Genomic DNA, 14,156 nt, shown 5'->3' on the forward strand with positions numbered 1-14,156 from the left:
GCAGTAGGTAAAGTTGTATTACCAATAAGATGAATGTCAAGGGAATTGCCATTACCAACTTTGAGTTTACCTGGGCCATGAAAATCAGTAGAGTTTCCTAGATTTGTTCTGTCAGGGGTGACATGATGAGTGGCACCCGAGTCCACCACCCATCGCTCAGAAGTTGCAGTTGCAACGTTTGCTTGAGAGTCCGTTTTTACACGAGAACAATACTCACATCCCTGGCTAGTGCTGGCAGAGTTGGAAGTACCCGAGGAGTAACTGCTTGAGGTGCTGTCCTTGGAGGAAGGATAACTATTAACCGAAACACAAGTGAAGTCCTCATCAAACCTGTGCCAGCAACGATCAACCAAGTGTCCTAGCTTTCCACAGAGTTGGCACTGAACACGTTTTCGGCCTCGTCCTCGCCCACCATTCCTTCCACCAGATGAACCACAACCCGATCTATTCTCTTGACGATTAGAAGACCCACGATCAATATCACCATGGGCATAATTGGCACTGATGGGTAGACTATCTTGCTGTTCATCAAATCCATCAAGTTGAACCTCAGCATCTAATAACATTGTATGGATGTTATCAATAGAGAGTGCATCTTTCATTGTTGAAACAACAGCCATGAATGGCTAATACTCCCTAGGAAGACCTCGAAGAATGCTAACTATTTGTTCAACAGGAGGAACATTACTCCCACAGGAAGCAAGGGCATCACAAACTTCTTTGATGCGTGTTAGGTACATTTGCATGTTGTCATTCCATTTTCGTATAGATTGTAACTTGTAATGTAAGCTCATAACGGACATGGTTGAACGATTTGCAAAAAACTTGAGGACAGTTTCTCACACTGCAACAGCTGTTTCAGCACCCACGAATTGAGGTAAAAGATGTGTGCTCACCGTAGACAAGAGCCAAGATGCTAGAGCACTATCTTGTGCGATGAAATCTTCATATGCTTCATTCGCCTGAAGTTCACCGTTTGCATCAAGAGTCATCATAGGTTGAGTAGAAACACCTCCAGTCAGCAACCGTTCCAATCGATGGCTCCTAACTGTGAGCAGAATTTGTTGTTTCCACAACAAGAAGTTGGTCTCATCAAGGACCACATTTACCTTCTTGTTGGTGAATCCTCGAGAAGAGCTGGCAGCGAAATCCATGGAAAAGTAGAAATTCAACAAGGCATAGATCACACACGAAAGCAGGAAGGTACGATCCCAAGATTGATGGCGATTGATACCATACTGGAAATATGAATAACAGAGGAGTATAGACTGGATATTGTTATTGTGAAAATCAGTGAATTGAGTACAAGACTGGTGCTCCTTATATACAACAATTCTCAGCTGTATCAACTGCTAATACAACTACCTTAACTGCACAACTAACCAAAACTGACAAAACCAATTTGCTAACAACCAAGGTTGTTATACCAGCTTCACCTACAGGAAACATCTTGAATGTACTGCTAATGTACATACTGCAGCAGTTGATATGCACGCTAACATATACCTCTACATACATAAACCCGTTTCTGAGATTTTAGTGGCCCAGTCCCATAATAAGAGTATAGGAAAAAATTAAATTGTAAGAGTAAGAAAAAATAAATAAATTTGTTTGTAAACTATTTTCTTCATTGAGTTTAATAAACTATCTAATAAATACATCAAATTTTTAAATAAAAAAAATCAAGAAATTTTATTAAACGCTCAACTATTCACACAAAATAAGCATGACCCTCTTTTAACTTTCTTTAATTTGCCAAAAAAACTAATTAAAATATAATTAAATGGAAAGTGAATAATAATTTAAAAATATCACATCGACATCACTGTTGATTTTTTAATGATGGATAATAAAAAATATTAAAATGTAACGTTAAGTATAATTTTAAAAAAAATTAATAATTCAATGACCAAAAACAAAAATAAAATGATAGCTTATTGAATAAATAAATAATTTATTATTTTTTAATTATATATGAACTCTATAATTTTTGCCCTCGGGCATGAAGAGGGCATGGGCAAGTGTCCCTATTGCCCATGCTCAAATACGAGCTCGTACATACACAGTGTTTGAACTGAGACCTCTAGAGATAATAATGAATCCCTTAACCACTAAAATTACTTGGTTCGTGTTTAACTATATATTTTTAATATTATTTTATTATTAATTTGGTTATTTTTTAAAAAATTTAATGTATTATTATTCAGATAGGATTATAAATTGTTTTAAATTAGCGAATTTCATAAAAACATCTTCTTCTTTTTAGTTTTATGTTGCCACTTTTTCTGTATAAAAAATGTACAAAATCTTTATGTTAATTGATAAGTGATCTCGAATCTAATAATTTATCATTTGTATATATTATTTCTTGTTAAATTCCAATGTTGTTTCCAGGGTCTTGGCTTTAGATTTCTAGAATTCTTAGTATTCCTTCTAATTTAGTGGTGTATATGACTTTTGTAAACCAGGAAGATGACATGAAGTTTTAAAAATCTGAAAAAAAATAAAAGTGTTTATATTATTACCTCGTCCTTAATTAAATATTTATGATTGTGACACAATTGGTCTGAACCTTTAATTAACATTTTTTAATAAAATAAGATAAATGAAGATGGATTAAGACAGATTGTGATAAACTAATTTATCTTGTGTAAACTAAATAAAGTTTCAAACTTCTAGGAAAAATAAAAGTAGAAAAAAGAAACATTTTTTTTCTTTGCATCTGGTGGCTTACAAGTTCTTTTTAGCATCAAGGTCTGAGCTTTAAGTTTCGCAAGAGCTTTCATCCTTAAGCAGTGGCATTTGACTGTCTATTGTTTCCGTTGAGACTTGACTCTCACTTTCGTCGTGATATTTATCCGCCCTGTGTACAATAACACCTGCCAAAGAACCACCATGATCAGGCTATCATCGTGCCGCATCAGGATTCAGTGCAGGAAATATAGTTGCATCATGCTTTATCTCTATGGTACACAAATCATCTCTCTCTTAATCCAGTAACAAATGGAAACATTTTACTAATTCGAATACTATAATGATGCTGTCACACTGTCGGTGGCTTAAAGGAGGGCTTCCACTAATTTGGAAAGGAACAGAAAAGAAATATAAGAGATACTTGTTTTTTCCGGAAATATTATCAACAACTTACAATTACTCACCTATAAGCCATATTCCAGCAGCAAGAAAGAGAATAGAAGTCAGAATAAGAGCACTTTCCCTCCAGTTGTTGATGATATCCTGGAGGACCCCCAACGAGTGGCGAGGAAGGCACATCACCAAATATGTGAATTTTGACGGTAGAGATAGCCATAGATAATGGTCTCAAACTTTGTTTGACACAATGGAGACTTACATAATTCACCGGAGCCTGCAAATCAATGTATGATGAGAAACACTATTAAAATTGTATAACATGATATTAGTCTAAAATCATAAAATATCACTCAAGAGCCAATGTATTCACTACAAAGTCAGATCTGAACCAGAAACACATTTTCCATTATCAAATGAAAAGTGTGGTTCAATTTCTACAAAATAATATGCTACAGCTTCTGTGAAGCAATTTGATAAAACACATGGCATAACTTGAAATTAGATCTTCCTCTGCATCTTTTACCAAATGAAGCTAACTGAAAAAGGGCGAGAGTTCCTACTCATCTACAAATACAAGTACATAAAATTATTTGGGGGGAAAACACAAGATCATAAATCTAGCACACTATTTTTCTATTTTACCTGTGTTGCAAAAAAAATTAATTCTCCCACTGCAAAAAGAACTATGAAACCATACAAGCTCCCGAGACAGAAAGCAATAAAGCAAAATATTGCACCCAGAAAGGTAGCCCCTGAAAGAAGCTGTCATAAAAGAAATAACCCATAAATAATGCTATAGACAGCGACCGAAAGAAGATAATTTCTGACCAAAATTCATAGCTAATTGTTAGTTTCAACTGGAAATAGAGTAAGGTACCCGATATATGGTTGCAATTTTTTTTCCTTCTATTATCTGGTTGCAATCTTTCTTCAGCTGTTTGGATTTAAAGAAAGTGATAGGGAGGAAGGTAGTTTTACATTAACAGAATCGTATATGGCTATATCCATCCGTTGTTTATTAACTCAGAGGTTGCATTAGGCAAAATAACAGTGAATACCACTTTTAGTTTAATTTCTCTAAGAAACTTGCACTTTTTATCAACTTATTTTGCCCTAACCAAATGGAACATTTTGTTCCCAATAAGCATGTTATTAAAAAAAATACATAAAACATCATCAAAGAGAAACAAAACTCACAATAAAAGCATTAGATATTGTAGCACTCATGCGATCTAGTATAAAGCCACTGGATAATGTTCCTAAAATCCCACAAACTATCGTAATCCCTCCAAACAAAATGTTTGCATTGTTCTGCAAAGTACAATTCCAAAACATGAGGTAGTCATGTGGTTCTTTATGGTGTTAGAAAGAAAATGCTAAAAGGAAAAGTTTTTGATAGAAAACAGAATGCAAGTAATTTGTCAGAAATTGTACCATATGATAAATATTAGAATCGGCCTTTGGCCCCCAATATGAGTATGCTCCAATGACCTAGTTGTATGCAATGTAACCTGCCAGACAAAATTTAAGAAAATTTGATATGCAATTGTGTGAAAAAAAAAATAAAAAAACGCATGTAGCATTTGTTTCTCGCTGCATTTACTGAAATGGATATGAAGAGTGTCAAGAAAATACCAAAAATATTTACGATATAAACTTTGTCAACAAAAAGCGCTTTCATATCTTCTGCAAATAGAGAAACCTGATTCAATATGTTGTGAATGTTATCTGGCCTGCAAATAAAATGTTTCAGTCCTAAATCAGGATATGGAATGAAATGAATTATAAACATTAAAATTATAAAGGAAGAGTTTTTACATAGCCGTAAAACTAATCCAGTTTTACATGTCTTTTTAACATCACCGAAACAGGCTGCAATATAGTTGTTTCAACCAAGGACACAAACCAAACACCAGTCTATTCCCTACAGCCAAGTGATAGGATACCATAGATTAAGAACTCAATCAAAGATTGGCTATTACCCAATTATCTTTAACTTTTCCTTGTTTTGTGCATTTTACATGTGCCAATCGTCATTATCTCCCAAGTCATAGCAGTCATTCCTACTTTTCCCACTTTCTGACTAGAGGCCTATTGTTAATAAGACTGTTGGGTACATTATACAGAAGAGTGGTGACCCAAATGTGTGTAACATTCTTAATTCAACTGGAGTCCTAAAGCCCAACTAATTAGCATTCCTTTTAATCTTTCTGATTTGATTACTCTTTCCCTTTTCTTCCATACAATATCTAACCACGATTAAGGTCTCTGAGTAAAGAGTAAGCATTGTTTTGAAGCAGCTTGCCATACCATAAGGAATACTGCCGCCATAAAAGTCATGAGTTAACCACTCACTTGGAAGTTTTCTTCAATTCATCCGCACTGATGCCGTCAGCCCCAACCAAAATAGGATCATCTAGTTTTGATGCCTCTGAATCTGCAACTAAGATAAGTTAGACTTAAAATAACAAGAGATATTTAGACGTAAAAAAGGGAACTTTACCAGCTGGCAGGCCAGCTTAGTACAAGAAACGAACTTGTGAACCTTTTTTTGGTTAAATTCTACGCTTGTAGTGCATGTGAAATTTTCTGGTCCAGTTTTGTCTCAAACCAGGAAACCAGAAGTTTTGGTTGGGTTCTGTATGGGTTTAGAAACCCACTATTTTGCCTAATTTCATTCAAAACTGACTACATTGTGTTTGATTTCAGTTGGCAAGAGGGTGAACCAACCCAACACATTTGAATCCCTTAGAACCGCCACATTTGCCGTAGCAATTATATAAGATGCACACTGGTTTAAAGATTTAGTAACAGCTTCATTAGGAACAAAGTAGGGGTGTAAGAACAGGAGTATACCCAAAAAAGAAAAAACCTAAATACACACAACTTCTACAGCATATCCAGAGATTAATTATGGAACGTGGAGAATAATGATATTTGTCTTACAGCAGGGTCCAGGAATTACATCTATTTGAATGCATCCCTAGATACACGCTGAATCACTTACGTACTACATTCATAATAGAAACAGGGTGAGTTGCACAAGGTTAATAAAAATAATCTAATTTAGGCTAAAAGGGATAACCTAACACTTTCTTTCTAGTCCTTCAATTCTTATTCAATACCTTTTACGTTTGACATGCATACAGCATATATACATAGCACGTGCGTCTCACCCACAACTTCGCCCTAAATAGTGGAACCAGTGACAAATTAATACAAGAAGAATGATAAGGAACATGTACCGTCAATTAAAGAAGAAACCGTCTCAACACTTTGATCCAACAAGAGAGAAACCTATTGTTTAAAGTTCAGTCACACCGATTTTCAGTACTTAAATTGTTGTGTGATCATAAGACAGAAAACTTTGAGTGAAGATGGCAATAAAAACAATTACCTTTCAATTGCCAAGGTTTCATCACAAAGCCAAAAGCAGCGAATGGAAGCATTAACAATGACTCTCCCCAGAAAAGATAGCGCCAATGAAAATGGCAACCGACCTGTATGATAAGCAAACACAGTTTATGGATTCATCAAGCATCCCTGCAGAGGATATCTAGATAGTACAGAGAGATTCACCGCGCGATTTATAGTGAGAAAGAAAGAAAGGGATTACAAACTTACAAATCCACCATAAACACATCCAAGAGCAATTCCAGTAGGTATGCACATATAAAACATAGCAAGCCAGACTGTTTTCTGGAATATTGTAATGAATTAGCATGAATATTACAATGTAAGTTGTCAAGTTAAAGAATAAACAAAACAAATGAACCTGAGAAACAGGACCATTGTCGCCGATAAATGGAGATGCAAGACTCATGAAAGAAGCTTCCCCAGCACCAACCAGCCTAAAACATCAAAGACAGCCATAATCAACAAACGCAGACACACATACAAATGAAAACAACGTAGCACAAGAAACTAGTTCAGTGAGATTGAACTACAATCCACTCCCAGAGTGTACTACCGAGAATGCTATACTTATATGCGGCATAATGCAATAAACCAAAAAGAAAATGCACTACCACATCCAGCTGTGGTAAAGGTCCAGACAGATGATCCAACTCCAATAAGCCTAAAATGATTGTGGCTGCAGTCATGGAAAATCAACTAACAATGTAAACCAATTTGATATGTAAATTAACAGCCAAACATATAGCAGTAGCTAAAAAATCAAAATAATACGATTTACTTGGTATTTAACATGGCAGTGTACAAAAAAAAAGCAGTCTGAAAAAACTTTAAATTTCGAGAAGTACAAAGAAGAAGTGCCATGAAATGCAATTCACCTCTTTGCTAATGAAGCAAATATTGGGGACGCCACAAGAAGTCCGACCATAAATGCGGACGATAAGAGACCATCTTGAAAATTAGTCAAGTCAAACTCCCCCCTGCAAGCGAACATCTTCCAGTAAGACAATTAAAGCTAATACTAAGAAATCAAAGAAGCATTTGTAATGAAAACCAAATTGAAGCACCAAAATATCAAACAAACAAATTTGAGTAAAATCTTACTGAATTCCACTACCCGGTGTGCAAATTCCCTTGTCATCACAAGTCCTATTACTCCCATTCACACCATTACTCGCTATGAATCCTAGATCCACATAATTTATCATGTTAATCACACAAATTACAATCAAAAACCTACAAAAAGAAAAACCAAAATATATATAATCAATAATCTCCACCTCAATTTTCTTTCATTAACCCTAATTAAGCAATTCAAATTCAGCAAAATTTTGAAAAAAAGAAAAGAAAAGAGAGCATAATTTTAGTATAAAACATTTGAATAAAGATTTGATTTTTTTTTCAAAAATAAAAAACTACCGTTTGGGAGTGAACCAGGGAGGAGGAGGATCCTTGGGGTGGAGGAAGGAGCCATTTCTTCTGGTAGAGCAACAGAGCTTTCTTCTCTGGAACCTGTTAACGCCATTATAAAACATTAAAACAAAGATCTTCTGTTTATAGTTTATCTTTTTGTTCGTAGGTTACGCAATCATTTCTCAACACAACGCAACGTTTTCTTTTCTGTTTTTTTCACGCTTGAATTTCTTATCTTTTATATCTTTAAAATGAATTTCAGTAAATTTCACATTAAAATTATGAAACACTATTTTTTCAGAGCAAACAACACTAATGTTTCAGCATCAAAGGCTGAACATTGAGTTACATAATAAGAAACCATTTTACATATGAAATTTAACTCTAATGTCTGCATGTACGTTACAAACACAACCCTTATTTCTCTCACATTCCATTGGTTTATTCGCAACGTCATTGATTCCTGAATTAAAAGTTTGGTCCGGCTGCTAGGATATCTTCAGTGAGCTTGTTGCCCTTGCCGATCTTGTAATTAGTGAAGGTCTCAAAGTTGTTCTTAAACAGACAAGCCAGTTTCGACAGTGTGTTCTTGTATGCATGTTTGTCATCCCACTGCAATCCAAGAGTCTAATACGTTAATATCGGGAGATAATTCGAGCAACCCTGATAATGAATGAGAATGGACCAAATTAAGCTTACAGTGTTCTCTGGACGCAGAAGTTCCGAAGGCACTCCTTCGATCTCAGTTGGGATCTCTAGCCCAAACACCTCGGTTTTCTCGTAAGTTGCATTCAATAGGCTACCTGAGTGGATGGCATCGATTATTTTCCGGGTGTATGCTAATTTGATACGGTTTCCGGTGCCATAGCTGCAGAGCAGTTGATTCAATATTTCCAGGAAAAGTGTTGAATGATATTCCAAAAAGGAGCTTGCTCTAACAAGTTGTTACCTTCCACCAGACCAGCCAGTGTTGACAAGCCATCCAGTTGCCCCATGCTTCTGCATTTTCTCGGCAAGCATTGCTGCATACTTTGTAGGATGCAACATGATAAATGCTGCGCCAAAGCAAGCTGAGAATGTTGCTGTTGGCTCCTTAATACCATCTTCTGTGCCAGCCACCTAGATGCAAGAACCCCAAAACTTGTATGAGCAATTAAGTCACGGAAAAGAAAAAAAAGGCATCAAAAACCATTTTCTAATTGGACATAGGAACATACCAGCGCGGTGTAGCCACTAATGAAATGGTACATGGTTTGTGCCAGGCTCAGCTTGCTCACAGGCGGAAGGACACCGAAGGCATCACATGCCAAAAGGATGACATTCTTAGGGTGCGGTGCAACGCATGGTATCTTGGCGTTGGGAATGTATTCAATAGGGTAGGCTGCTCGAGTGTTCTCTGCAAGCAAAGAAAACCATGGTGAATATCATGTGTAAGAATGATTCACTGTCGAATGTTGGGCATATTATTATATCTCCCCACTCCATCCTGATTTCATGGTCATTCATCTCTACCAAATTGTTGACATCAACGAATTTGGCATTGAAACCTTATTTATGATCTATTTTTCTTCTGACGTGTCTTGATAATTTATACCTGTAACTGATTTTTCTCCATAATCAACCTCTCTTGTATACTCATCAAACACTACGTTTTCCAACACTGCAGAACCAAAAAAAAAAATTAAGAAATTAAACCAAGCATTATGATTGGATTCCACGTAAAAATCAATCTAAAAAAATCGAAGAACGGAATTTTCACCTGTGCCGAACTTAATGGCATTCCAGATATCAGGCTCCTTCTCCCTTGAAAGATCAATGCACTTAGCATAGCAACCACCTTCAATGTTTGACACACCATTGTCACTCCAACAGTGCTCATCATCTCCAATCAGAAACCGATTGTGATCGGTAGACAGCGTAGTCTTGCCGGTACCTATTAACAAAGTTATTGAAGTACACGCATTAGAAAAAAGAAATGCAAAACCAAGGTAAGAAAAAGGACATAAATCCTTTTCCAAACAATTTTATTAAGGCTCCAACAACAAAGTAAGAGGACACATATCGTTTTGGGGACTAACACCACATCGATGACCTCGATCCGACGATACTATACCTGACAGTCCAAAGAAGAGGGCAACATCTCCATCTTTTCCCATATTGCAGCCAGAATGCAAGGAGAGGATTTGACGCTTAGGCATGAGATAATGCATAACACCGAAAAGACCCTTCTTCATTTCCCCGGCGTATTGTGTGCCGAGGATGACCATTTCCCTCCTAGCAAGATTTAGGTCTATGCTAGTGGAGGATGTCATATAGTGTGTATAACGATTACAAGGGAACTGTCCAGCATTGTATATAGTGAAGTCCGGAGTACCGAAATTCTCCAGCTCTTCAAGAGTGGGTCGGATACACCTGCCACCCACCCACAATTCATCCATTTTGTACACTAAAGGTTTTTTTACCAGTCTTTTTTTATCTTAATTCCTCCATGGATTTTTATGGGGATGATAAAGCTCAACAAATTATGCATATAATTATTAACATCATGACAACGATAAAGAAACTTATCTGGGCTAGGCTAAGACCTGTGAAAACACAAACAAGACCGGAAGATATAGGACATTTTCAGATTGCTTAGCTTTTACTTACATGTTGTGCATAAACAGTGAATGATAAGCTCTAGCAGAGACAATCCGGACTTTAATTCTGTTCTGTGGATCCCAGTTCAAGAATTGATCATTCACAAAAACCTGGAAAATCATTTACATCCAATTACCACTGATCCGAATTCATCAAAAGATGATCAATAAATAACCACATAGACGATTGTTCATGGGCCAAGTAATCTTAAATAGTTCATGATTTTACTTTTTATATAATTATTGGTATCTAATCTTTAACTAATTAATCCGGGTTAAATAATGTAATATTGAAAGGAATATGTTACAGTATTACAACTAGGATCCACACATCATTATTATGTATATAATAATTAACTGCAAACTATCAAACAAAGATGTTATTCCATTTTCTCCCTTGACCTGCCTGCCTCAAAAACAAAGCAAGGAAAGAATCTAAACTATATGTATATAAAGTAATACAAAATACTATATGTTTGGAAAATAAATCGACAGAAGAATAAAACTCAGCCTCTTTTTATTTTTTAAAATTCTTTTTGAATATAGTATTTTTATTCAAAAACTCTTAATTCGTCAATATAAAAAGTTAGAATTTATTTAGTGGTGCCAATAATTTAAGGTGATTTATTTCTTTCGCGACCCGAATTTGAACAAGGAAGTAAGATGAAATCTAGTAATTTAAGTTTTTTTTTTTTGAAAAATAAATATAAAAAAAACTAGAGGACCTGAGGATTGCGTGATCCTTAAATGGAGCCTCGTTTCCACTCACCTAACTTTACGACAAACAAACATTTAGGTAGGCAAAGTCAAAGGTGACTAGAAGAAGAAATTGATATCGGGCTAATTTACTATTCTACCATTAGGACAATTTCATATCTACATTATTTTCTTCTGTTTAGAGAGAGAGCTTAGCAGCCTATATATGTAGATACTTCACAACAGGAACAGAGGGTAAGCTGGAAAGGGTGATATTTTATGTTTTATGGTTCATAAAAAATACTTTTGGATCTCTTTATTATTAATTAATATTTTAGATTATGATAAATAAACGTCGTGAAAGCAACGTCTTAAAAGAAATTCACCTTGTCCAGGGAATTCAAGTAATCAACAGCTCTTTCCCTGTTCACCATGAAGGTGTGCTCGTCCATTTCAATGTTTGGTGAGCCCCTACCAAGCAATTCCCCCAATTGTCAATTTAATTTCCCACTATAATTCATAAAATAAATTATTAGTGTTATGCACACTTACTTTCCCCACCAAAGCTCATCCTGGGTGGTTTCATCGATAACAACCCTCTTGTCTCTGGGAGACCGCCCGGTCTTGGCTCCTGACATGGTGGCTAGCGCACCGGACGATGTAATAAAGGACCCTTTCTCATACTTTATAGCCAGCTCGTACAACTCTGCACCCATAAAATACCCAGATATTCATTCATACGTATAATTTCATAAAAATTACATTAATTATGAACTGTGTTACCTGCAGAGGAGAGGTTGTAGAGGACATGGGTGAATTTCAGTGAACTATCACTAACGCTAATGGTAGGCGCCTCCACATGGTGGTGGTGCGCCACATGCGAAACTGCTTGAGCGCTCTTCGCTGCCGGATCTCCTCTTACCAGCTTTGGCCCCGTCCCTCTCGTCAACGACGCCAAAGATGCACTGTTTAAAGATCAATTAAAAAAATCACTAATCACTATCTGCCGGACAAAAAATCTCCTACGGGTTTTTTCATGTGACTGACAGATAAACCCTTGTTGAAACTATAATTTTACAAATTGCAACGATAATTTCGTATTTGGATCGTCGGATTCTGGAGGGAAATCAACAGAGGAAGGAAGAACGGAAAACGCTTCTGAAGGTACCGCATCCGTTTCACGACATTCAAACAGTGGGTCCCACATCAAAATCCAACAAAAATGATGAAATTCATATTAATTGATTATTATGATCATCGTCACCGGACGATTATGTTTATTATTTAATAATCGGTGCTGCACTTGCAATGTGTACCTGATGGACTGTAGCTGCTGCCTCTGGCGTTCGTCCTCGGACAAGGTAGCGAAGACACCTTGGGCCCCTTCCAGAGGCGTAGTTGGCGCGGATCTCTTCTTTTGCAAAGAGTGAAGCTCGTCGATCGTCTGAGCCCTAACGGCTTTCCCACTGTCATCGTGACAGATCCCGTCTCCCTTCTTGTCCGTCAGAATCCTCGCCAAAGGACTCCTTGGCATCGGCACTCCATTTGTCGCCATACCTTCTCTCTAAAAACGACAATAGACAAATAGAGTAAGCCTTCCACAATCAATTTTAATACCGTACAGACAAATAAAAAATAAACAAAACTGAAAACTATACCAGAGATTTTGAGAGCTGGTAGTGAAAGGAAAAGAAGAAAGTTGAAGCTGGAGCTAGAAGATAGATGGGAAACAAAGAGGAGGGAGCAGTCCAATTTAAAGGGTTCAGTGGAGGTTGTGGGGTTACTAGAGGATAGAGTTAGAGTTCACCATGGTTAAATCCTATCTCTGTCAAGGCTTTAAAAGGTGAAATTCTCAAAAACTCCATTTCAAACAGGATTAAAGATGGGTAAAACCAGGGAATTCAGCTGGGTTTGGAAAATGAAAATGCGCTACAAATTAGAGAGAAATCTCAATGAATTAATGTCATGGGCTTAATTTCCAGTATGTTCGTTGAATTAATGTTTATAAGATCAATTGTATTGAGTAAAATTCTGTCATTGATAATACGCAATTTTAAATAGTGTCAAAGAACGTTTGCTGACAAAAACCTGCCTTGAAATCAGCGCCGTTTTTCACAATCAGATTCCGAGGGATTAACAACGCTCTGTTGTACAAGAACAAATCCCTCGCCTGTCAAGATTCAAAGAAGGTTTGTGTCATCACGCCCATGCCAGCCGTTATTATTCTGACATGATCAAAGTACAGCCACCAATGATGTCGCCACGTCATCAGTCTATTCTCGGAAACCATCCGATGTTTAGCCTCCTGCTGATGTCAGTCATTATTTTATTTGTCAAATTTCCTTTTTCCCGCAACCAAGTGAAATTTTGATTTGACTTTTTTGGAGATTAATTATTTTTTAATATTGATTAATTAACATGGTCCCCACCTGCGGTTCATACTTTCACCCAGTTGACGATGAACGGCAATGTTCACTTCAAATATTGTTCCAAAATTCAGCAAAATCGGTGGATCTAACTAGGCAATTGGAAGTCTGGGACCGATTGGCATTTAGTATATATGATCTAATTATAAATATTTCTAATGTACATATGTTCATATTTAAAAAAAATTAATATCATATTATAATTATATTTTTGAGTATGGTACATAAATGGTTCTCTCATTATATAATATTATTTTGATGAGTCTCTCGATTATTAAAAATTATGAAAAGCTATTTTGACTATAGAGTGCTACTTTGTTGAATCCCCGACTATCAAAAGTTATAAAATGATCACATGAATATTCATATATTTTAAAATCATCATTTTCTTTTAAAAAATTAGTGATGGTGTTAACATATATTAAGAAAGTGTGATTGCTTACGTATGGAGTGGTTATCATTTTGTTATGGGTTA

The 14,156-nt window shown here is 36.2% G+C and overlaps 1 protein-coding gene and 1 pseudogene across 1 annotated transcript; both read right to left on the reverse strand.

Moving 5' to 3' along the window:
• Positions 1-2,728: 2,728 nt before the first annotated feature.
• On the reverse strand, positions 2,729-8,230 carry LOC120138130 (annotated as a pseudogene).
• An 8-nt stretch (positions 8,231-8,238) lies between these two features.
• Positions 8,239-12,992, reverse strand: LOC120138129 (phosphoenolpyruvate carboxykinase (ATP) 1-like). The gene is made up of 13 exons (XM_039153717.1): positions 12,914-12,992; positions 12,572-12,819; positions 12,039-12,220; positions 11,808-11,961; positions 11,642-11,726; positions 10,570-10,670; positions 10,034-10,332; positions 9,680-9,853; positions 9,515-9,580; positions 9,138-9,316; positions 8,870-9,039; positions 8,620-8,788; positions 8,239-8,532 (listed from the first exon to the last, which is right to left on the reverse strand). The coding sequence occupies exons 2-13, from the start codon at positions 12,808-12,810 to the stop codon at positions 8,389-8,391; spliced, it is 1,962 nt and encodes a 653-aa protein (XP_039009648.1). The 5' UTR covers positions 12,811-12,819; positions 12,914-12,992; the 3' UTR covers positions 8,239-8,388.
• Positions 12,993-14,156: the final 1,164 nt, after the last annotated feature.

This window comes from Hibiscus syriacus, unplaced genomic scaffold (genome assembly GCF_006381635.1).
Source record: "Hibiscus syriacus cultivar Baekdansim isolate YM2019G1 unplaced genomic scaffold, ASM638163v2 tig00110678_pilon, whole genome shotgun sequence".
In the NCBI taxonomy this organism is placed as follows: Eukaryota; Viridiplantae; Streptophyta; class Magnoliopsida; order Malvales; family Malvaceae; genus Hibiscus; species Hibiscus syriacus.

Excerpts from the sequence above, each read along its gene's own strand:
- LOC120138129 (XM_039153717.1), bottom strand. The coding sequence starts at position 12,810 with ATGGCGACAAATGGAGTGCCGATGCCAAGGAGTCCTTTGGCGAGGATT. Across the intron at positions 10,671-11,641 it reads ACTTGAATTCCCTGGACAAG|GTTTTTGTGAATGATCAATT; the intron begins GTGAATTTCTTT and ends ATGATTTTCCAG. Across the intron at positions 9,317-9,514 it reads TGGAGAAAAATCAGTTACAG|AGAACACTCGAGCAGCCTAC; the intron begins GTATAAATTATC and ends CTTTGCTTGCAG.